The sequence below is a fragment of the Culex quinquefasciatus genome, chromosome 1 (assembly GCF_015732765.1).
Source record: "Culex quinquefasciatus strain JHB chromosome 1, VPISU_Cqui_1.0_pri_paternal, whole genome shotgun sequence".
NCBI classification, from domain to species: Eukaryota; Metazoa; Arthropoda; class Insecta; order Diptera; family Culicidae; genus Culex; species Culex quinquefasciatus.
This window is the reverse complement of record NC_051861.1, coordinates 96,185,103-96,208,192: the sequence shown is the minus strand read 5'-3', so window position 1 is coordinate 96,208,192 and position 23,090 is coordinate 96,185,103. Positions and strand designations below refer to the sequence as shown.

The 23,090-nt window shown below is 44.9% G+C and overlaps 2 protein-coding genes across 6 annotated transcripts in view; one reads left to right on the top strand and one right to left on the bottom strand.

Annotated features, from left to right (window-relative positions):
- The window catches only part of LOC6037961 (coiled-coil domain-containing protein 151), a 33,046-nt gene extending 31,954 nt beyond the window's left edge, over positions 1-1,092 (bottom strand). The window contains exon 1 of one of the 4 annotated variants that reach the window (XM_038248553.1): positions 1,030-1,092. Coding sequence is in view for 1 of the 4 variants with exons in the window: in XM_038248551.1 (XP_038104479.1) it covers positions 478-602 (125 nt within the window). In the remaining 3 variants the exon portion in view is untranslated. Of the gene's footprint in view, positions 1-477; positions 807-828 lie in introns of those variants that run through there. The other 3 variants (XM_001847759.2, XM_038248554.1, XM_038248551.1) reach the window with 3 other exon arrangements.
- Positions 1-23,090, top strand: part of LOC6037960 (neurogenic locus Notch protein) — a 106,647-nt gene that overhangs the window by 25,618 nt on the left and 57,939 nt on the right. For both annotated transcript variants that reach the window (XM_038248548.1, XM_038248549.1), the window contains exon 2: positions 10,076-10,154. In XM_038248548.1, the coding sequence (XP_038104476.1) occupies positions 10,076-10,154 (79 nt within the window). The remainder of the gene's footprint in view (positions 1-10,075; positions 10,155-23,090) is intronic.

Here is a 23,090-nt window from a genome sequence, read left to right as displayed (position 1 = left end):
ATCTCCGCCGCGCTGACACATGCTCTCTCGCGCGCGAAATTGAATGTCAAATGGCAGCTTTAATTAAAAGTCGTTGGCGATAGAGATCTGCGGAAAGAAGTCGCGCCGCCGCCTGTGATGTCAGAGAAATCAATTTAAACAAGACCGTCTAGGGGCAGGGAATCATAATTTCGCGAAGCGTGTTCGGACGACCCTCTCTACGAGAAGGCGTAGTCGAGTTTCTAATTTTCCGTCCGGCAAAGTCTTCGAACATGCACCACATACGACGACGACGACGGCGTATAACGGTACTTGGACGCGCGAGTCCTAACCTAGCCCGAACGAAAAGCTGAAATTGCAATTGTCGTATGCAATTGCGCGGTGTGTCGCCGTACACAAATCTGCATGCACCGCCCGTCCGCTCCCCCCACCAGAATCCACAATGGAAGGGCCCCCCCAGACCAATAAACGTCGCCCGATTGACCATGTATGAATTACCCTGCTTGCTCGGTGATGACGATAATAAAAGTAATAACAACGCGAAGCAGGCCGGGCTGGAAACGCTGATGCAGGCTCGACGCGAGCCGGGTCCGCGTATTATAGGATCGGACACAATAATACATCAACTGGCCGCGCGCTCGAGTTGGAGTGGTTTACCCTCTTCACCACCTCCTCCGGGATGTCCGCACGGCCGCGCAAAACTGTATCATGTCTCCTCGCGGCATGCGTTATGAATTAATTTGAAAGATAATACAGCTCATCCGGGATGCGCGGAAAAAACGAGCGCGCTAAACGAACGCGCGACACCCCTTATAGTTTGGGGGGGAGTCGTTGGTTGGATTTGTTTACGTCGAGTTGCGGGCGTCCCGATGACCCCGCGCATTCGGCAGTTGCGACAGTTCGCACTTCTCGCCTTCTACTTGTTGACGTTCCTCCAAGGAATGACACAAAAGCAGGATCTTTCACAAGCGTCTCACTGGCACTACCCTTATACTTAAGTCAGTCTACACGTTGACGATGATGTCAAAATAAACAATGATCGATAATTACTGCAACTTTTCTCCTAAACTGCCTTGACTGCAATCCCGATTGACTCGGCCTACTTTATGTGCACAACGCCGCGCAAATTGTCAAAATTTAGCACATCTGCTTGTACTAAAACGCGATGCTGTCACTTTGCCCGTTTCACTGCTGTCAGCCAATGTTGCCAAACGTAAACACAGCCCACTTTCACCTGTGGGCTTTAATTACTGGACGTTTATATCCTCCCCACTGCAATCGCAGGCCCCGCTTAAATCTTGGCGAAATTGCCCGTTCCTTCTTTGACGAGGGTCTCATCGACTTGATGATGATGGCCGCTCCTTTCTCCTGGGCGCTCACGCAAACGGCAAATGTTGTAAATCCGATTTGACAGTCGAAATGTCAAAGCCTGCCGCGCGATGACCTCCCAGCCTGCGCGCGCATTGCAAGCCGAACTTTTCAACCGTTTTTATGGCTCATTACTTCACCCCTGAAACAATACCGATTACCGCTCGGTTGCAGCCGCATTTTTTTTTTGTTTTTTCACTCTCCTCTTAGTCTCTGCTAATAAAATTAATTAAACTTTCAGCACACTTGCTCGGTTGAAGCCTGAGAAAAAGTGCTCGTCTGTGCCGAGAAGCAAAAAAACGCGATGATTCGTTACATCACGTGCCCTAGCACGCATTCGCCCCAAAAAAAACTGCAGAAACATACGGTGCTATCACGAGCTGAAAGCGAAATTCTGTTTGCTATAAATTTAGCCATAATAATTGCAACCGTGAAGTGTGCGTTAGATTTGGATCAGAGCATCCCCTCTCGAATAGAGTTATCTACGTGCGCATGTATTGCGTGTACGTACACGAAAAAGATTGAGGTTAAATTTTGTACCCGCCAGCAAAACAAATGGTGCGATAGTGTGCGTGAGATCGGGCTTAGATAACTCTATTGCGACCAAAACAAACAGCTGTCAAAAGCACGCCCATGTAGCAAAAGCGCTTTAAACTCACTGTTTGGGCGTTTTCTTCTGAACGTGTAACGTCAGTGTTGCGAGCTTTTCGGCTCGCGAGCGCCCCTAAAAAAACCCAAAAACCAACACGGGTAGCGCGCCCCCTCCATAATTGCTGTAAATTTGATTTTCCTAATTATTACAATGTTTCAGAGCTAATTAAATCGCAGCAGTTGACTTAATTAGGCGGGGCGCTCCGCGGCAGGTGGCGTGAGCCGCAACAATGGCCTGTGAACTTGTTTCGTGAGACGGCGAGAGGTTATGTAAAAATTGTTTGAATTTAGGTTATGGCGCGAGCGCACAGAACTTTGGCTTTTTTTTGGCAATCGGGGCTTTGTTTCAGCGCTGATCATCTCGTTTCAGCTACTGGGTTGACACATGGCACACAGGATATGGACGCGCTAGAAATGACACCAATAAAAAACAAAACGGCCGGCAATAAATTAGGTTGAGTGAGCACATGTTGGATCTCGCTTCTTCTCTCTGGAGAGTAGCTCCATTCAAATGATGCCGCCGCCGCCGCCGCAATTGTCACCCCTTTTCCTGCTCCGTCCGCGACGAGAATGAGAATCAACAGTTATTTGGTGAGATTGTAGCGTGCCTGACATTGCCTAGGGCAATAACGGCGGCGGCGGCGGCATTTTCGTGTTTGATGCTTTGTGTATCGATAACGAATGGTGCCCGACCCCCGCCAGCGGTTCCTCCCCTCGCGTTCTTGAGGATATGTTTGTGTATCTGTGACTCAATTGGAAAATTACTATAAACAATCTGGAGCTGTTAATGTGGCGGCGACGAGCATTTGCCCTGGAAGAATCCGAGCAATGTGTCCGACGCGACACCACCAGCGAGAGCGCGCACTGTCTAGTGGATTCATTAAAATCGATGGAATAATTGCGGTAATAATCGATGATTGAGTCGTGGTCGGCACGCCGAACGCGCGCACTCGTCTTGTTAATTAAGCGATTGATGGAGATTTTTTGCCTCCATTGTCAATTGAGCGTCAATTGGATCAACGGCCCATGCAGCAAATGCAGCTTACACTCAACATCCAGCATGCTTCGTTTGAGCGTGTATTGATTTGACAGCTCGGCTCAAATTTGACTAGAAGCCCTTGCAGCCAAAGTCGTTTAAACCCACCATCTAGCATGTTTCGTTTGAGCGTGCATCGTTTTGACAGCTCCGCTCCAAGGTGGCTAGAAGCCTACGGTTACGATTATTTGTAAACATAGCATCGTCTTTCCAGCTCCCCAAACTCTCGCCCGCAATCACCAGCCGGAGATCCGATAACACAACAACCCACAGCCAAATCTCACCGTCTTCGGGACGTGCACGGATGTGGTCAGTGGCGATTCCCACGGAAAAACGATACAGCCAGAGTGCTGAGAGTCAAAACAGAGAGAGAGAGAAGGGAAACCTATTACCCAAAACACTGCCGCACTGAATCGGATATCCTCACTTGACCACCACCACTACGGAACGGTCGGCAAGGTCTTCTGGAATTAACCGCCGCCGCACGGTGTTCGTGGGCGTAGTCTCCGCTGATAAGGCGGCGTAACCGCCGAACCTCTTATCGCTGCGGTCCGAACTTGTCACAACACGTTTGACAGATCCATGAATGAAACGGTTGGCCGCTTCGCGAACACTTGTTGCCGCGCTGACCACGGCCGGTCGGTTACAACAAGTGGAAGGAAGGAAGCAGGCAAGTCTCGTGAACGCTATGGGCGATGGATGAAGGCGGCCGCGGGAAAAGTGGCGTTAAAATGTTCGCGAGCAAACATAATTATCATACCAGGCCGAGGCGAGAGGGTAATTAGTGATTAGGAGGTCTCGAAGCAGATTGTGTAGCAATTAGAGAGGCGAACCGTGTGAAAATTGCTGCGGGCCCGGTCCCGGAAAAGCGCGTCGTGAGGAGTCCGGATCGGATGACAAATCAGTCATCGGAGCTTCCACTCACAGCCACCTAGATGTCGCGCCCCCTTTCTTTTCGGAAACCAAATTGGTAACACATGTGGTGCCCCTCGCCACAGTACACGCACTTGTCAACTCGCGCCAGCGATTTCCACGATGTTTGTTTTATGTGAAAAATGATGTTTTTTTCCGCCGTTTAGCTAGAGGTTGCGTCGCAGAAGCAGCGAAGCAATAAATACACTCGCACCATTTAAGATGCTCGCCAAGACTCCTCGGTGGTTGTTATTAAAACATACACATTAGCCGAGAAGCGCGCGGGCTCGCCGGGCCCCCATCGGAATGGGAAGAAGGAAAAATGAGCAGAAACAAAGCTGAACAAAAAAAAATGGAAAATGGAAAAAACGGCAGTAGCAGCAACAGCAGCTTCTGCTCTCGAACGGAACGACGTGGAGGAATGAAAACAAACTCGTGGGAAAATGTCTCGCCACTTGTGCAGAGCAGAGCCGAGGACGGCGCAGTTTTCCATGGCATCAATCTGGATGGAATTAACATTTTTCCTAACCACTTTCCATGTGTTATGTTCGTGCGCAACTGGAGCAGCCGCCTTCGAAACCATCAGCGAAAGTGTTGATGAACGCGGTTGACAGGGGGGGATTAGTAGCGAAGCTGCTAGATTAATTTCTTTTTATCACCCTGATCTTGAACGGGCGTCGAAGGTTGACCGCTGCTGCGTGTAGTTTACAGTTCATGGCGTCTTCACCGCGCTTTTCCAGCTACCAGTTTTTATCGTAGATCGTTCTTAGAATCAGTCACGCAGACTATAACTCTCAAAAAAGCCCCACCTCCATGGACTCCAGTTCTGACTTAAACAAAATAAGCCGGCTCTGATTCTAGCATCTCTGACTTTTTTCCGACTTCATCTCCAGCTCGAGTCAGAAAAGGTTCCGACTTGACCTAGAGTCCACAAGGACAAGCGGCTGAACATCGATTTCAGCAGTCAAGTTCCTGCCAGATAACGATTTTCAGCTGCAAATAGGTTTTACGGTTAGGATTTGACAGCTCGCGTGCCATGTTTACATTTTTGCCCCCTCCCCCACTCCCCCGTAAACAAAATAAAACACATATTAAAATGCTTGTATGGAGCGTAACACGGCCTTCGACGCCCCTTCTTCCTCCGACTGATCTTTTTTTAGTACAGCTACAGCAAATGTCATATTTTAGTACAGCTAATTTAGAACAGGGTGGCTACTTCGGAGAAAAAAAATCTGGTTAAGTTAAAATTCGTCAAAAAAATCAAAAATTCTAGTTAAAGTTCTGAAGTTCTAAACCAAAAATTTGGGAAAACTATGTCTGAATTGGAACCTATAATTTAGCTTTTATTTGAGATATTATTGTTCCCAACGATAAAGCTTATTTTTCAGAGTACCATGACCTGTTGTACGACCGTAAAAGATTTAAATTGAATTTTAAATATTTTTTTTTAAATTAACGTCTTGGCCCATCTTGACAGAAAAGGTCCTACTTGATAGCTTGATTCAAATGGACCATAGTTGATCCATCGAAAAAATGTTGTCTGTAATTTTTTTCTTCTGCATTAAGATGACAAAAGTAATTAGAAATGGTTTTTAATCGAGTTTTCTACCGTTGTACATACAAATTGACATGGGAGCAACTCTCTACGAAATCGGCCGATTTCGACCATTTTTATTTTTTGTATTTTTTTATTTGACTTAAACTTTGTGGGGGCCTTCCCTATGACCAAATAAGCTATTTTGCGTCATTGGTTCACCCATACAAGTCTCCATAGAATTTTGGCTGCTGTCCATACAAAAATGGCATGTAAATATTCAAACAGTTGTAACTTTTGAGTGAATTTTCTGATCAATTTTGTGTCTTCGGCCAATTTGTAGGTATTGTTGAGGACCTTTGAGAAAAAAAAGGTACACGGAAAAAAATTGCAGATTTTTTTATCAACTTTTTTTCACTTAAACTCATTTTCCCAAAATACGTATTTTTTGATTTTCGAGATTTTTTGATATGTTTTAGGGGACAAAAATCCGCAACTTTTGAGCCATAGAGAAACATGGTCAAAAATCTGCCGCCGAGTTATGAATTTTTGAAAAAAACAGTGATTTTTGGAAAAAATCGAAGTTTCATGCAAAAACAAGTTTGACTTAATTTTTTTTATGCAAAATTGAATTTGCAATCGAAAAGTACTTTACAGATTTTTTGATAAAGGGCTACGTTTTCAAGATATAGCCACCGAAAGTTTGATTTTAGCGAAATATTTGCAGTTTTTCAATTTTAAAAAATAGTGACCCTGAGTGACCATTTCTAAAAATATATTTTTTTAGAAGTTCAGAAAATTTGCTATAAAATTGTCTAAGAGACATTGAAGATTGGACCTCGGGTTGCTGAGATAGTGCCGCTCTAAGAAAAAGAAACACGAAAATTGAAGTTTTCTTAATCTCACCAAAATAACCCACCATTTTCTAATGACGATATCTCAGCAACTAATGGTCCGATTATCAATGTTAATACATGAAACATTCGTGAAATTTTCCGATCTTTTCGAAAAAAATATTTTGGAATTTTTTAAATCAGGACTAACATTTTAAAAGGGCCAAACATTGAATATTACGCCCATTTAAAATACTAGTCTTGACTTTAAAAATTTCAAAATATTTTATTTTAGAACCCCATTTGTGTATTTGTGTATTTTTTTTAGAACCCTATTTGTGTAATATACTCAAGCTACTTGGCTTTGAATTTTTATATCTGTTTAAAAGTCATGGTATACCGTGATATTTTTCTTTTTGTTTTTCAAAATAAATGTTTTATAAGATGCAAGTTTTCCAGTAAGTTGCGCAACAATAATAAGTATCAAATTTGAAATTTACACAGCCGTATGAGGTAAAATAAACAGCCGACCTCATCCTTTTGATTTTAAATTTTTTTCAACATTAACTTAAAAATAACAATATCATACAATTTAATTTAAAAAACAAAAATCTGTTTTTCGATAATACTTTTTTGATAGTTTTTGGCTTTCTTAGTCACACAAATTGCTTTAAAAATGTTGTGTTTTTGTTTTTTAATCGGATTTGAGTACAGCATACTTTGTAAATGTATGAAATATTTGATACTTGAAATATTTTGAAATAGTTATAAAGGAACTTTTAATAATGCCTACTATACAATTAGAAACATTTTTTTTTTTTGTTATTAATTGTTATTTAAAATTTACAAAACATTTTCAGATATTTTAAAAACAGAATACAGAAGTCCAGTTCTACTAAAAAAACAAATACTTTAAGATGTTAGCTACACCAACATAAAAAATGATAATTTGTTAGGTTTTAATTTGAATATAATTTGAAAATGTCGAAAAATAAGTTTGATCTCTTCCTGAAATTAGAGGTTTGGACTGAAAATTGGCTTTGTTTACAACTCGTACTCAAACTCTTTGGAAAGTTGTCTTGGAAAATAAAAATATTGAATAAAATTTATGCGTTCTAAAAGTATTTTGATACTAACGTCAGATTTAAAAACATTGTAATTAGAGCATGAGCATGGTTGTCCTTCTCCGTTGCTGAACAGGACCGTAATATCCTATCAGTACAATCGATCATACGACTCAATGATCTAGTGATATTTCTCTTATCAAAAGCATGTACGAATGCGCTGAAAAGATAAAACATCATAATCTCCTAAACTAGACCTGGTGCGAATAGGTGACAGTCATTGGCCACCAACGGCGCCCGCCATGTCAGTTTGTAGATCTCAGGGACGATGGGCCAGGAATGCTAGTGAGCACAGGTTGCTACCAAGGGTGGGTTTTTAAAAGCAATGATCTCGGGAGAAAACCTGAAAAAAACCAAGAAATTCAAAATCGAAATCTGTAAACGGCACATTTTGCATGAAGTTCGCACAACATGTCAAGCCGATGCAGCAAAATCTCTCCCTTGATCACACCAAAATGACGCCATCAGCTGTCAAATCGATCAAAACGCAAATCCCCCATGCATCATCCTGCCATTAGGGGCGCGCTCGCGCCCTCAAAAACGTAGTAGGCAGCTTCGGCGGGCAATGATTTCGCACAATTTCGCCCGCCAATGGACAACTTTATACAAAAAAAAGCTGAACAACGGAGCAGCTCGCGTGCTCGCGACGACGACGGTTGTTGGCTCGTTACTCTCTCCCAGCGGGACACGTCCTCCTCAGCTGCCGCCGCCGCAAATGCACATTCCGATATGTTTTGATTGAAGCTCGGCCATAAATATTCGTATTCATACGTCGGCTGCCTCTTCTTCGTTCTGGGCTGACTTTGTCAGCCGGCTCCCGGAGTGACTTCGCGAATGGGAGGGGGATGTACACATAAGATTATTGTTATTAATTTACGAGACGTGACGACGGACTCCATATGTGCAGAACACGCTAATTTTTCGGCAGTCTCCCGGGTGACGCAAGCAAGTGGTTCTTCCGAGGTGCCGGATGTGTAGATTGAAGTGCCTGCACAGATCAACGCGCGCTCAACAAAGCAGGCGACGTTCGATCTAGTTGTCATGGCCTACTCCGTCGCTGACCTCTCGCGACACGACAGGTTGCTTGACTGCGCCGTTGTTTACTGCTCCTACCTTCTAGTTCACTCAATTAATTACCATAATTGCACGAAATCTCGGTTCAATGCGCTGCTCGTCGTCGTCGTCGTCGTGTTCTCTCACCCCGATGGGGCTCCCATTGGCGCGCTAGTTCCCATGCGCCCGCCCCTCTTGCCCGCCCCGCGCAGGGGTTAACCGCGCGGCAGCTGAGAAAGTAAATTAAATTACATTTTATTTATATTTAATTAATACACCGCGCTCGGGTTACCGATTTGCGGTGGCGCGCGCAGCATAATGGCGAAAAAAAGACGACAAAAAAACGCGAGCTTTTGCCCGCCTCCGCGCCGCCATGTTGCATTAGCTGTCAGTCGGAGGCGACGGCGGCGGTGGAGGTGCCCTAATGCAGATTTAGAAGGAAAAAAAATACACGAACCCGGGGCAAGATGAGAGTACACGATTTTTTAATAAAATGCAAATGAGATTTTAATTTCAGCGTCAGCGCAGTGCAGGAAGCTCCAATTTTCGCGCTGCAGAGCAGCGCAGAGGGCTGCTCGTTTAATTATTACGACGTTGTCGAAGGGCGCATCTCCTCCGCGCGTTGTGTCCCAGTGTGACATTTGCCGCGGACCTTTTAAATTGAATCAGGAAGCGGCTCATGATATTTACGAGATTATTTTCCACTTTAAAGCGCCACAATTTATCACTTTTGAATTAGCCTAATGAGGGCTAAGTGGAGGGGGCGCGGGGCGTACCCGAAATGTCAACGACATCTTCATTAGGCCCGTTCAGCGGGGATGTACGACGAAGAAACGTGGTTTGTTTACATGCGGCGGGCGTTGTTCGGGGTGTTGTTAAACACCGTGCTGTCAGTGCGGCGGGGTCGATGCTGTAAGTTGTTCGTCCATGACTATCGCCAGGGTTTCTTCATTTGAATGTCGTCGTCGTTGTGTTTAGGCCATTGTGCTGCTCTCGTTCCGCGGTTGATTCATGCCTCCCGATAAGGAAGTTGTCGACAGCGCCGCCGCCGCCAAGAACCGGCACCGTGACCGCGTATTGGTTCCGTAGTCCGCGATACCATTCAGGCCGGGGGTTGGGCCTTTTTATTATAATTACCTTTATTTGATAACCGAGCACGGTGGGCACGGAGCAACTAAGGGCAGAGAGAAAACCCCGAGCCCCGCTGAAAATGGCCATGTTTGGGTTCTGCTCGCCGCGGAACCGGTTTGCGAGGGGCCCCCAAACGAGAGCACTTTGTCCCCGGGTACGAATTGTCTGCAAACTGCGCGAGAAGGCAAAAATAATTGGCAGAGATTAGCCAAATCGAGCTCGCCCGCGGGAGCACGCTGTGTGACCCATGTGGCGCATTTGAATATACATTGAATAAAACATTTGTACGGTTTTCTCTCCGGTGTTTACGCTCGCCGTTGATCTAGTTTTACGGTTTTGGTGGTCCGGTGGCACTTACCATTATGACCATTAGGGTCGAGTCTCGAGACATTTCAATTTTGATCAAATCTCTAAATTGATTGTGTTTTTTTCCCTCTCTTCTTTACATTTCCAGGTTTTCTGTCCTGTTCGCCATCACCGTGCAAAAATGGCGGCACATGCGTCAACAAACCGAACGGGGGATCCTACTGCAAGTAAGTACCGCCAACTAGATTCAAACTTTGTGTCAAACGAGGTCGCTCCGCCGTCGCTCGGTGGGAAGAACTTTCGCTTGCCTACCAGAAATCGAGAGTTCAAACGGTTGTGCAACAAAATTGATTTTATTGACGCGACTCCCGACCAACTCCCGGGTCTCTTTCGGGGTCGTTATTAAAGCTATTAAAATATGACAAAAACTGCTGCGCATGCATTCGATTTCAATTAAAATAATTTTCAGTCACGACATCTCCCTGTAGTGGCTCCCCGCGAGACTCCCATACGTTGGCCAACAATCCATTCACCAATCTGCTTCTGCACAACTGGAGCCGCGCGCGCGCGCTACATCGACGACTTCTTGGGGCCAAATGATTATGATTGGATGATCTCTCTTCGCTACGCGACCCCTTGCTCGGTTTGATTCGCGGAAGAGTTATCGCGCTTATTGAGTCGCGACATGTCGCGCGCTGAATTGTGCCTCGTGCCGCCACTTTTGTGGGAAGTCTCTTTGTTTTAGTCTCAAAGTTATTGTTTCGTTTGCGGTGCACGCTAAAAACAAATCTGTGCGCCTTTGAGTCTGAGCGTTGAGTTTTGCTGCATGGGCGCCAATTTGACGTTTCAAACGCTTGACAGTGTACACGCGCAACCAAAACTACCCACTTTTGAGTTAAGTTGTACCACGCGGTGACACAACGCGAAGGTCCATCTTCACCAAAGATCAACCTCTCAGAAATTTGACCACACCGAGCAAACCGAAAATATCACCCAAACCCAGCAGGGATCCTCGCATCACTTTCGTTGGACCGGGGGGATGGCAACCCTATTCCGACCAAAGCAAACTGACAACAGTTGACATTAGCACGGTTGTCAAATGAGAGCCCACAACAAAAGCACTAGCTGTCAAATGGTAGCCCATAACAAATCATTGTTTGGGTTTTTGATTTTCAAATTTCCCGCAATTCAAACGATAAATACCTGAAAAAACACGTGAATTGTGTTGCTGATGGCAAATTCTTTCATATCCTTGGAGATTCCATCCCAATATTGGCTGAAAATTCATATCGAAAAAGTGATTTTTCTGTTTACCTTTTTGCTTTTTTCTTTTGGTCGATCAAACAGTGTGCCCGTACACTATGAATCGGCATTACAAATTTTTCAGTTTGGTTTTACACATTTGCATGGGACTTTTGAGTTTAACCAGGATAACACACTTCGTGTTACCAATGTATTATGAATAATACTGATTCTGAGTGTTTGTTATCTGAACTTCCAAGATGGCGGCTTCTTCGCTAGCCCCTGCGTTGGACACAGCGTGTGTGACACCGCCACTAAAACCCCCGTGCGATACCGCGCTCGGGACCCAAAAATAAATAAACCTTCCAAAATGTCAAGCGATTTGTAATAATTTATAATATATTCGCTCCATAACCGAGGAGCCCGCGTGTGCTCTTCGAATTATTAATAAGCACTCAAAAGAAGTTTGGTTCGTCGCGGAGCGGAAGATCTTGGAATTCCTGGAAAAGTGACGCCTACGAGGTTCCCACCGCGCGAAGACGACGCTGTGATGTCATCGTAATATCAATTACGTCCTGTCTCTCCGAGCTCGTCCTCAAGCTCTTGGATAAGAGCGGCTTAGGCACTCGAGCAGGCTCGTTTTTTTAAAGGCAGATTGAACAATATGTGGAAGAGTGCTTTGTTTTGCTTCCCGAAGTCTACATAAGAGAGAGAGAGAGGGAGAAAGAGGCGCCCGGCTCTGTAATTACCCCTTTTAGTAAAAGTGTTGAAATGCTCGCCGGATTCATCTTCCAGAACCGCACGGCAAAAAGTAAACAGCATAGACGAACATATCAAGGAGGGGAACCCAGAACGGAAGTTTGCCTGGTGGTGGTGGTGGTGGTGGTAGTGTTAAATTTTATAACCAGATGTTCTAGAGGGGGTCTTCCGCGCGTTCAAAGTGGTATGGAAAATGATTCCACTTTAGAACGAGGGCGCGCTAAGGTAATGCACAGGTGGCGCCGTTCACACGCTGTTATTGGCGGTTAACGGTCCGTTTGGATGACTCGCGCAGAGACCGCTTGGGAAAAGTGCCGGGCTCTCAACTGTCAAAAAGTAGCAACCTGCAGCGGTTTAGTACAACGTGTGCCCATGCAGCAAACTCGGTTTAAACTGGAAGCTTGGTATATTTTTGTTATCGTGTACCAGCAAAAGCAACAATTTCGACAAAGTGTCTGGTAGAGTTAATGAATCGCCCGAGGACTTCTTGGAACCTTTAGAGCGCTTCCAGTGCAACTTTCATAACAACAAAAACTTTCCTGCAGGAAAGTTGCCAGAAGACCAGGAGCCTTCAGGCCAAATTCTCCCTCTTCCCTCGAGGAAAGTTCTGCACGTCAAGAATCCAGTTTATACAGTTGTTCCATTTCAGGACACGGAGTACTGTTAATTTTTCCCCCGCCCGAGAGCTAATGAATTCCTGAATATTTTAGCTCTCTAATGACCTGAATTCCTTACCAAAAGCGCTGGACATAGCTAGGAGCGCACTCATAAATACCACCTCGGGGCTAACCCCCCGTACCATAGCCGTCGTCGACGGCCGGACAGCCAGGAATGTCCGTCCGTGCGCGCAAACCCGGTAGCCGGCTATACCCGGAAGGTTCTACCGATCATCGGAGCGAAGGTAGCCGCAAAATGAAAACAAGAAACGCGAAGCAAAGGCAACAACAACAAAAACTGCTCCATTGTATGTTAAAAAGAGGTCTCTTCTTCAGAGTCGGGGGCTCCAAATTATTCATAAACAGTTTTTTTTTGCGCGCCCGGATCGTCGTCTTCGTCCTTTTGGGAGTTTGGGGTTCGGCGCGCCAGGAGCGCGCATCCAATTTGACAGATACCGGCGACGATCGTTGTTATGTCGCGACAACTTCTCCGCGCGGAGAGAGGAGGTGGCCCATGTAGTATTGTTTGTTAGTGCGCGCTTCTCGAATGGCTAATTTAAATAATTTATCGATTTGGTCTCGCGCGGTGGTTCTTGTCCTCGCGGGATTTCGGTACCACGCTGAATGTTTTGTGTTCGGGATTATTGGACACGTACTGGTTCGTTATGAATTTTGATTACCTCGTGCCGTCATGACCGTGAATTTGTGGTCTGACCAGACGCTTTGTTCTGGAGTCGAGTTTTCAACGAAGTCACAGGCCTGCAGAAATTTCGCGCTTTTGCTGCATATCGCCGAAACGAAACTATTTAGCCTCTAACGATTTCTGCTCCAGCGCTCTGACAGGAGAAAGACCGCGTTTTACTTACCATCCGATAGAAGCAGTGGATCGAATCGAAGCGTTCAGCATCAGCCGCTACCCCTGCGCCACGAGACCCAGCTGGGATCGCGTTGTACTAAAAAAGCTTCAGATACGTCAAAACATTCTATACACGCTCGCAAAAATATACCCAACTTTAGGTTCTAGATACGTTTGCTGCATGGGTTCAGGCTGGCCCTTCGATCTTGACCGTGATCTGTCTCGATCCGAAAACGGCGGCTTCTGGAAACTGCTTGAATTTCAACACTCTCTAGGGACCCTGCCACAACTTGGCAGGGCCCAGAATCGTCGTCGGCCTTCCAAATATGGCACACAAGCGAGTGACCGCGCAGAGACACATCTCCCGACAACGCCCGTAAAAGGATTTGCGCGGCCAGTAGTCGTGTGTATCTCTGGCCGCCATATCCCGAGGCGCGCTGCTGCCAGAACAAAACAAAAAAGAAGGGGCCTCGATTATTATTGCAATTATTATCCCGATGCCTTCGCGCTGCAGCGCAATGTTCTGTGCCAGAAGAATCAAATTGATAAAATAAATAATAAAAGCCAAGCTGAGTCCCGTGGGCTCCGCTGGGCGTTCTACACTGCCGAGTCAAGATCTACGCCCGTTCCGTTTTGGTGAGGCTTCATCTTCTCAGGGCCGACAACTGCCTACGGGCAATATTTGTCGTTATTCGGCCGTTTTTTCCGTCCTCCTTCATGTCTGGAGCTTCAAGTCCTTGGGGTTTCGCAGAACTTGAGCAACAATGGGCGACTCGGCCAAGATCTTGAACAATGTCAAATTAAAGATCGAGAGTGCCCAAACAATCGCGTCGGGTACGCATGTCCCTGGAGAGGAAAACAGTATCCTATAAATCTCCAACCGAAAAAAGAAACGAACGTCCCAAAATTGGCAGAATAAATTACCGAGAGTGCGCGAAGCGCAGAAAGCGAAACTCCCGAAAATCAATTGATATTCGATCACGGTTTCGCCGGCTTCGACAAGTTCTGGCCCGGCTGGATTGAATTAGTCATTCTGGAAAGAGAGTCCACGACGAGATTTTCAATTTCTTTTGTCTTACTGATTGCTGGAAAGTCACGGCGGAGCAGGTCGGGGAAAAGATCGAGTCATGTCGCGCTGGAAGTCCCGGCTCAAGGTCGATCGTCGGTGCGCTTCAAAGGGAAGATTCGAAGTGCAATTAGGCGATAGCGAGTGGGAGCTAATCTTGTACTAAATCTGGGATTTAGTACGGGTTTGGATGTCATTCCCTTTTTTTTCGTTGTTTGTTTTGATGTGACGATGGAACAGTTGGCAGAACTGCGCGTCATCGCTGTCGATGGCGTGTATTCAAATCCCGTTGGAAACTTTTCTTTTTTTAAGCCCACGTTATTCGATAATATTTCGAACAAAGTTGTCTTCTTTCGCGCGCCTCAGCCCCCAGTCGACTTGTTAAAAACCAATCAATAGGTCATTGTGATGCCAACTGACGAGTTTGGCACCGAGTCGTGCAGCTCTTCCCGCGCGACGAAATCGTTTCTTCCCAGGTGGGACGCCCTTTCACCGTCTAATGAACATGTTACGTAAATGGGCGCAAAAAGAGCCCTTTTCTCTCCGTTTCGCTTCAATTTCGTATCATATAATTTCAAATTTATTAGACACGTTTTCGATTTTAACGGGCGCGCGATCGCCGCGAAAACAATACAATTAGCGCGCTTCGCAGCAGTGACGTTTCACGCGCCATGTTGGTAGCCCTGCTCGAGAGCTGTCACCTGGACGCCCTTTGTTTTCGTTTTAGAACGGTGGCGCGTTGACGTTAAGTAGAACCCGGTTTCTTCTGTCGGGCACAAGTATCGCTAATGGGACAGGATAAGAAGGCGAACAATTAGTGGGGCCAACCTTGAAGTCCGACCCGTATGGATTGCCACAACACAATACGTCGTATTGTTCTTGGACGCAGCAAAAAACCATGCGGGACAGCTCCCTGTCACCATCGTCGTCGTCGTCGTACTCCGCGCTCCAGACATGCCCCCAAGGGATGATCGCTGGAGCCGCTTCGCGTGCAAATCTTGAAGGTAAAATGAAGAAATAAAGCAACGAATTATTAAACCCATAATAAGACAAGAAAAGATGAGTGCCGCGCGATCGTCGTCGAACGCATTCGCAAATGTATGTAATGTTATCTCCGCAAGCTCCCTGCAAGCGTCCCGCGTCAGCCATTCGCCATAAATGTGCCGTGTTGTGTACAAACATTTGAGTCCGAAACAAGATATATGGCCGCGGCGCGGCAGTCTCTGCTCTGCTGCAGCAGACAAGACAAGACGCTCTTTCTAATACTTGTGCTGCTGCCGCAGCAGCCGCTTTATTGGCCTTCGTTATCTTGTTCCTCCGCGCGCGCGGGGGTTTGTGGACCCCAACCGGGAGGGCCTGCAGCTGGCCTCGACGATGGGCACGCGTGGGCAGAGAGATGAGAACGTTGTACGGACTCTGCCCCGACCGCCGCTGTCCTGGACAACCCCGACCTCCTCCTCCGTACTGATTGCCGTGAGCTAAATTTATCATTGTTTCGCACACACAGTCAGTCGGCGGGTAGATTGTGCAGTTTATTACCCACTGGGTTGAACGCGAGATGTGCAAACTGGTCCTCTTAAGTGCGTGTCGCACTTTGAGTGCATTCTTTTGATACCGCTTTGCTCGACATCGAGCTGTTCAAAATTGCACACTGGTTGAAATTTGCTCAATTTTAAGTTTAGTCAACTTTTGCTGCATGGGCTCGAACTAATGTTGACGTTTTGTCACAGCGAACTGTCAGTGCTACACGCTCCCAAAAACATACCAAACATTGAGCTTAGTACACTTTTGCTGCAGAGGCCCGTTAGTGTCCGATGAACTTGAAAGCACTTCCAAATGAGCGGAAGAGTTTCGATGCTTCAATCGTCTGCTTCTCCCCTGATCGAGATCGAATTCTTCGCTGCTCCTTCTCGTTTGCATCCGACTAGAATCGCTTTCTGTCTTCTTCTTAGTCGATGACCAGACCGCAGGCCGGCCGCCGGCCGGCTAAACAAGTATAAATCGAGAATATTTGTTTGTATAATGGACGTGTTGGAGATTTGAGGGAATTAAAAATTTTGAATAATGATGATCGCCTCGCCAACGAACTTTGTGGTGGGGTTTTCCGCTTGCACAAAGTGGTGTTTGTGTGTTTTTTAGGTTTCTCAAATTTGAACAAATGTAGCGGAAATTGCCCACAAAACTATCGCATGACTTCGCAAGCGCGCTATTCTTAATCCCGCCACGTTCTAAAGATGTTTTCAAACCCCGAACATTTGAATTCCATTTCGATAAACTCTTATCTTAATGGCATTCGTCTCTTCTAACGACCGCTCGGGAGACCCACACCCTCCAAATCGGATTAGAGACGACCAAAGTCGTGATTTATCCAGATGGACGTGTCGAAGACACTCGAGAAATAAAGTCACTCTTCGAGCCCGCCCGGACGGGCGCGCGGGGAAAATGCCAACCCGAAGAATAATCATTAATAATCTTTCACAATTGTGGGTCCGGGGTTTTTTTGTGGGGGGCTCTTTTCGCCGGACACCTGTCATTTTTCGGGAGATTGCGAAGAGTGGCCGCCCTGGGGGCAATCAGCTCGTAGAAATCGGGCGGGACATTTCGTTGGGGCGTATCGGCGAATGAAAACAAACATTTGGATCTTTTGTTTAGCTTTGCAAACAATCCGTTGACGAAGCTGAATTTAGTGGTTGATTACGCCCTTATGAAATGTTCCGCCCGATCGCACTCGATCAATCGCGATCGGCGCAAAGATCGCCGCGCTCAAGAGGCGAGCAAATTGAATTAAGGCGTCGGTTTTGCCCCGGATCGGTCCAGCAGGCGGCCAGACAATTGCCAATTGCGCGCGCTGTCCGTCTGCGTCGTCCGCTGGGTTGGCCAATAATTCGATTTAATTGTCAGTCTTATTGGCAGTAATCGAAATGATCAAGTTTAACGGTTCTTCGGCAGGGCGGAAAGCGCGTCCGAGCAAAAAAAAAGACGCCCAAATTCGTGACAACTCGAAAATCAAGCCAATTATGCGTTGAACACGATCGATCCTCGAGAGGAAAAAAAACGAGGATCACAACAGATGGGTCATGGAACCGGTTGTTATGCATGCGCAACCCGCAAAGTTCAACCCGGGTTCTTATCCCCGCCAGAACGGTTCTGCGATCGTGCACGTGTGTGCACCGTTAGCCGATACCGGTTCCGGAACTGTCACCCCGGCGGAAAACTCCATCGTCCATAATTCATCGTGGTCCAATTTTTCGCTCTTTATGATCGATCACTCCCGTGATCCTCGGTGGCAAAGTTTGACACATCGAGAGAAGAAAAAAACTCGACGACTCATCCAATTGTCGCTTCGTTCATTTCCACCCGTTTTCGCCACGTTTTACCAACACTGTGGGTCGGACTCGGACCCCTCGGAGAAGAAATATGGCAACAATGTAAAAACAACCCGAAGCTGCCTTCGGGTCTGTGCGCGTACACGCACATTTCCCTTTGTCCCAGCCTCCGGAACTTGGAGACTGACCAAAAAAAAATCGAACTTTTATAGGTTTCACTCGAAATCGAGCTGTGTCAAAGTTGCACGCTGACGAAAATGTACTCAATTTTGAGTGCAACCTAGTTGTTTTGCTGCATGGGCGAACCCATTTGACAGCGAGCTGTCCGTTTAGTACACCGCTGCTGCATGGGCTTCTCACCTCGTGATCGACCCCGTTGCGAGCGATACCTTCCCTGGTGGGGGTCTCCCCAACAAAAAAAAAATCTAACGCCGCGGTCAAAGTGAAAGTGTGCGCCCTCATCACTGTCACCTCGAATTTCTGCGTGGTGTGGCCGGTTGATGGCCGCCGCCAGTTCGTGGGACCCACCGTCAACAGGTTGTGTGTTCAAACACAGTTTATGACTTTTCTCCGTCTTCTTCTTCGATAGTCTCGGCGTTTTTTTTTTTTTGGGCAAGTGATCCCAGACTCCACCACTTTGCGGGGTGTGTATCTAGATCTGGAAGACACGGAAAACCGGACGGATTGCTTACTCGTGCGGCCATTTGATGAATTGGGATCGTAAATTTTTCCCTAAGCCAACGATTTATCTTGCGAGCTTGGCTCGCCGAGGTGGCTCCCAAAATGGGACTTGGAAATGACAAAGTAGTATAATTAAGTAATTTAATTTATATGACTTTGGGTGGCTGACCGGGGCTGCCCGAAAATGTGGGCCGTTGGGAAAAGCACAAGGGCTTCGATCGGAAGAGGAAATGATTTATGGAACGCAACAGGTGAGACTGGGGCTGGGAAATATCCACGCTACATCCGAGTTGCCCTCGGTGGGACATGGCCGGAAGGTGACGCTTAATGGGTATTAGCAAATGAGCCACCAAACTGTGGGGAACCGTGCTCGCCCAATCAAGTTGTAATTTGATCCGCCCTACCGTGTGATCTCCGTTTGACGTTTCAGTGACCCTTGGAGCAACAATCAACATCCACCTGACAGCTTACACGCTAATGAAAATAAGCGTGAGATTTGAGTTAAAGGAACTTTTGCTGCACGGGCACCAACCCCAATTTCAACGACCCGAGAGTGTTTCAACCGAAATTAATACAGCAATTGCGGCTACTTGAACTGTCAACAAATTTTCGCTGACTTCGTCACAACAAGCTGAAACTCAAGCGTTTTCAAGAACCGTTTGGAAAGTAAACACATCGAGTTCAGTTTGTTTACATTCGCTCGTTCCGCCGAGGAACGACGACGCGCAGATCACTGGGAACAACAGCGGGGAATGATTTATTTGCGCGATCATCGCGCGCACTAAATAAACAAGTTTCGGGTAGACTCTGTCCCCTGCCCAGCCCCTTCTTAGCGGCGAAAGGTCGTACACCATACGCGAAACGGGGAGCAATTATGCTGACGACGATCTGAATCTAAAGCTCGATATTAATATTTTACTCTCGAGAGTTGACTTAATAGCGTCACGATCGCAGACACATCCTGTTAGATCTGCGCTACTGCCTGGCTTGGCTTTTTCGTGCAGCTGCAAGCCACATTGGCCAACCGAATCAACGGCAGCGGGTGACTAAGCGATCCAGTCGTAAACCTAGTAGTCTACAAGTTCCCAGCGTCGCGCGATCACGTGGAGTGTGAACCCCTTCGCTCGAGTCGCCCGCCTAATCCAATCAAGGACAACTGTCGTTACTACCAAGTTGTCCGGTTTCATTTATAAATTATTATATAATTACTTTCGTCCAACCCTAATGCAAATCATGTCGAGGGGCCCTCGTCAACCGAATCTCGATCAATCGGTAATTAAAAAAGCTGGATCTCGGTTGTGCGAAGTGCGGGCCCGATAGGATCTCTATCGTGAGTGTGGTGACGCACGAACGCCGAGAGACCATAAACTCTCATTAAAAGCGCCGTCGTGTTGCGTTGTCGCAAAAAGATCATTCGCGATAGCAGCCTCCCAGTCTGACGGAACAAGGTGAGGCCGCCGCATCTGACGGCACGCTCGTCGTACTGTCTACGCCGCATTTCACCCGGGTTTTTGCTCTTCTAAGTCGTCGTCGTCGCGCGTAATTCGATGCTTATCTTTGACATCATCGCGAAACGCCAAGCCCCCCGTCCAGAGAAAGTCGTCGATTGTGGCTGGGATCAAGTCGTTGATTTTTTACGGTGATGTTCTAAAATCATGCAGCAAAAGTACCTTAAACTCGCACTTTGATTAGTTTTGTTTAGCGTGCAGCGCGACAGCCTTTTCAAACTCAAACACTCGAGTTGTTTTCGTAAGCGTGCAAATCCTGTCAAAGTCAGGTGGGATTGACGTGCTGCTGCAAGGGCGCCAACCCACTCAAACTCTCCTCGTGCACTCACTTTGCACGATGCGCGGGAGCTGTTTACCTTGCAAGCATCATCATTATTCATCGATCAAAATTGCTTTTAAAGCTCAATTAAATAATTTCACACACAGAAAATGATCCACTTACCGCGGAAAAGTACGCGCGCGCTGACCAACATTAGCGGAGGAGCCGCGCCAGATCTTTACCCGTTGATAGTGGCCACTTGGCCACTCGGAGTGGTCCGCGTTCAAGGGGGAGCGCTGAAGAGTCCATTTGGAGAGCGCATAATGGAACGTCGATCGTGGCGGTCAACTGTCAATCAGGGCTAACACGTTTGGAGCCTCGCTGCAACTGCAATTAATTTATATGCAGCGCCGTACCTAGGGGTTGGCGCAGTTGGCGACCGCCAAGGGCGCCAGCCCTTGGGGGGCGCCGAAAACGATGATTGTATAAATTTGTCATGTTATTATAAAATCCTAGAAAGGTATTCAGAACAAAAGGGGCGCCAAATTTTAAAGTAGGACTACAAAATAACTCAATAATCTTGGTCGGAATATTACAAATATTACATATGACACTTGGGGCGCCAAAATCAACTATTTCAATAATTGTACCAGAATTAAATTTAAAATTAAATTCTCTCAATTCATTTATCAAAGGGGGCGCTCAGGTGGCAAAAATTTTAGGGTTTTATAACAATTCTTTGAAATAGCTAGAGATTTTATATTTCAACTACAGTATATAAAATTCAATTTAAATTTCACCATTTTTTCCAGCATCAGGAACCATCTAGCTTTTTTATGTTTTGAAGTATTTTTTTTATATAAACAGCTATTTAATTGAAATTTACACATTTCTATTGGAAATCTGAAATAAACAGAATAAGATATATCAAGTTTAAAGAAAATGGCATTTGAGATATTTTCATCGTTTTAAATGCAAACTTGTGCGTTGAGATTGTCCTACGTTTTCGAAATACTGAAGTGTTTAAATGGAATATTTCTAACACAAAAAATGCTTTGACTTTTGTTAAATTTCTAGCAAAATATTTTTTTTTTCAACATAAAAATGTTAGTTTTTTAAGAGCACATAAATTGCTCTAAATATATTATATTCTACTGCTTGTATTCAATTGCTTGTAGCAAGAGTGAAAAAGTAAAATTTGGGTGTCTTCGACAAAGTTGCATAGATTGGCATGCCCACCAACTTTTAAGTCGTAAAAGTAAAATATTATACAATTTCTTTTATAATTTTGATTTGCAGAAACACCATTATCGCGGACCCATTAGAATTTAAACCAAAGCAAAATTCCAACTCCAAAAACAGCAATATTTTTTGGGAAAACACAAAGTTCCACTTAATTTTGCTTCTAGGGTCAATAATTTGAAGAATGTTAGTAACATTTTACTTGAAATTTTTTGTTTTGTTATGTTTTAATGGAATGGATAAAGTTGCTTATCTTTCACATACATTTTTATTTATTTCATGGATTCCATGTGTTGGGCTATCCAGTGTAATTTCGCCTAAATTTTCACATTTACACAAACGGTTCTAAAAGCTTTGTGTGTAGAGGGTGACTATTCTCGAGATTTTCAATTTCCCGGGAATCGAGAGTTGAACTTGGAAATTTCCCGGGAATTCCCGGGACCTGGTAGTGTTTATAACTATGCCAATAGTGCCAGTAATGTATAAAGAAAAGTTATAAATGTGTTTCTTTTCAATGAATTCAGTTACGATTTATTCATGCTTATTTAATGAAACGTTAATTAGTAGCCTCATTATTTTTGGGAACTATGATCTACTTATTGATTTTTTTCTGAATCTGCAATACAACTTGTTGTATGAACTTGTTATTAGATTTTTGTGAAATAACAAAATAGCTAATATATAATTTCCCACTATCGGGATTTTTACAATATAATAAATAGCGACTCAAAACAACAATTTTAATATTTTTTTTTTCTTTTTTAAAACTGTAAATATGCATTGAAGAAATAGTGATCCGGAAAACCCGAATGTTCACATTTGGCGGACTTTACAAAGATTTCCAGAGTTTTTTTCTAAGATATAATTTAATATTGAGGTTTAAGCGAAACACAAAATTACTCCATGACATCAAAAAAGGAAATTACCTTGATACAACGAAATTAAAATAATAAGAATAAAAAAAATGGATTATAAGAATTGCTATGCTTGAAAGAGGATATGAAAATTATACTCTTAGAAATAATAAACAAAAATATAACAAAAATTAGACTTTCTTCTTGTGGCTAACTAAGTATGCTTTAAGGTTAATTTTGGGGTCCACATTATTTTAAGTTTTCCCAATTATAGTTATTGGAATTTTAAATAAGTTAAAATTTACACTTTCTGAATTAGAAGATAAGAGAAGCATTGGTTCATTCGAACTTGAACATCTTACATTGAACACCCAATGTTCTGAACAATTTCGAATTTTCAATTTTTTTTTTATTTGTTTATATAATTTTGCTTCGACCAAATTTCCGGGAATCGAGAGGTCCAAAATGGTCGATTTCGGGAATTCCCGCTCGTCACCCTCTATTTGAGTGTAATGGTTTTTATACAAAATTTTAAGAAACTTTAGATTTCGAAAAATAAACACAAAAATTTCAATGTGTTAAAAGGTAAAAACTAATTGCCTTTGTTTGAAGCTATGAATTTTCAAAAACAAATTTTAGGAATTTTATATCAATCAAAAACACAGTCACAGAGAAGAGAAATATTGTTTTCAAAAATAAATTGAAAAAAAATAG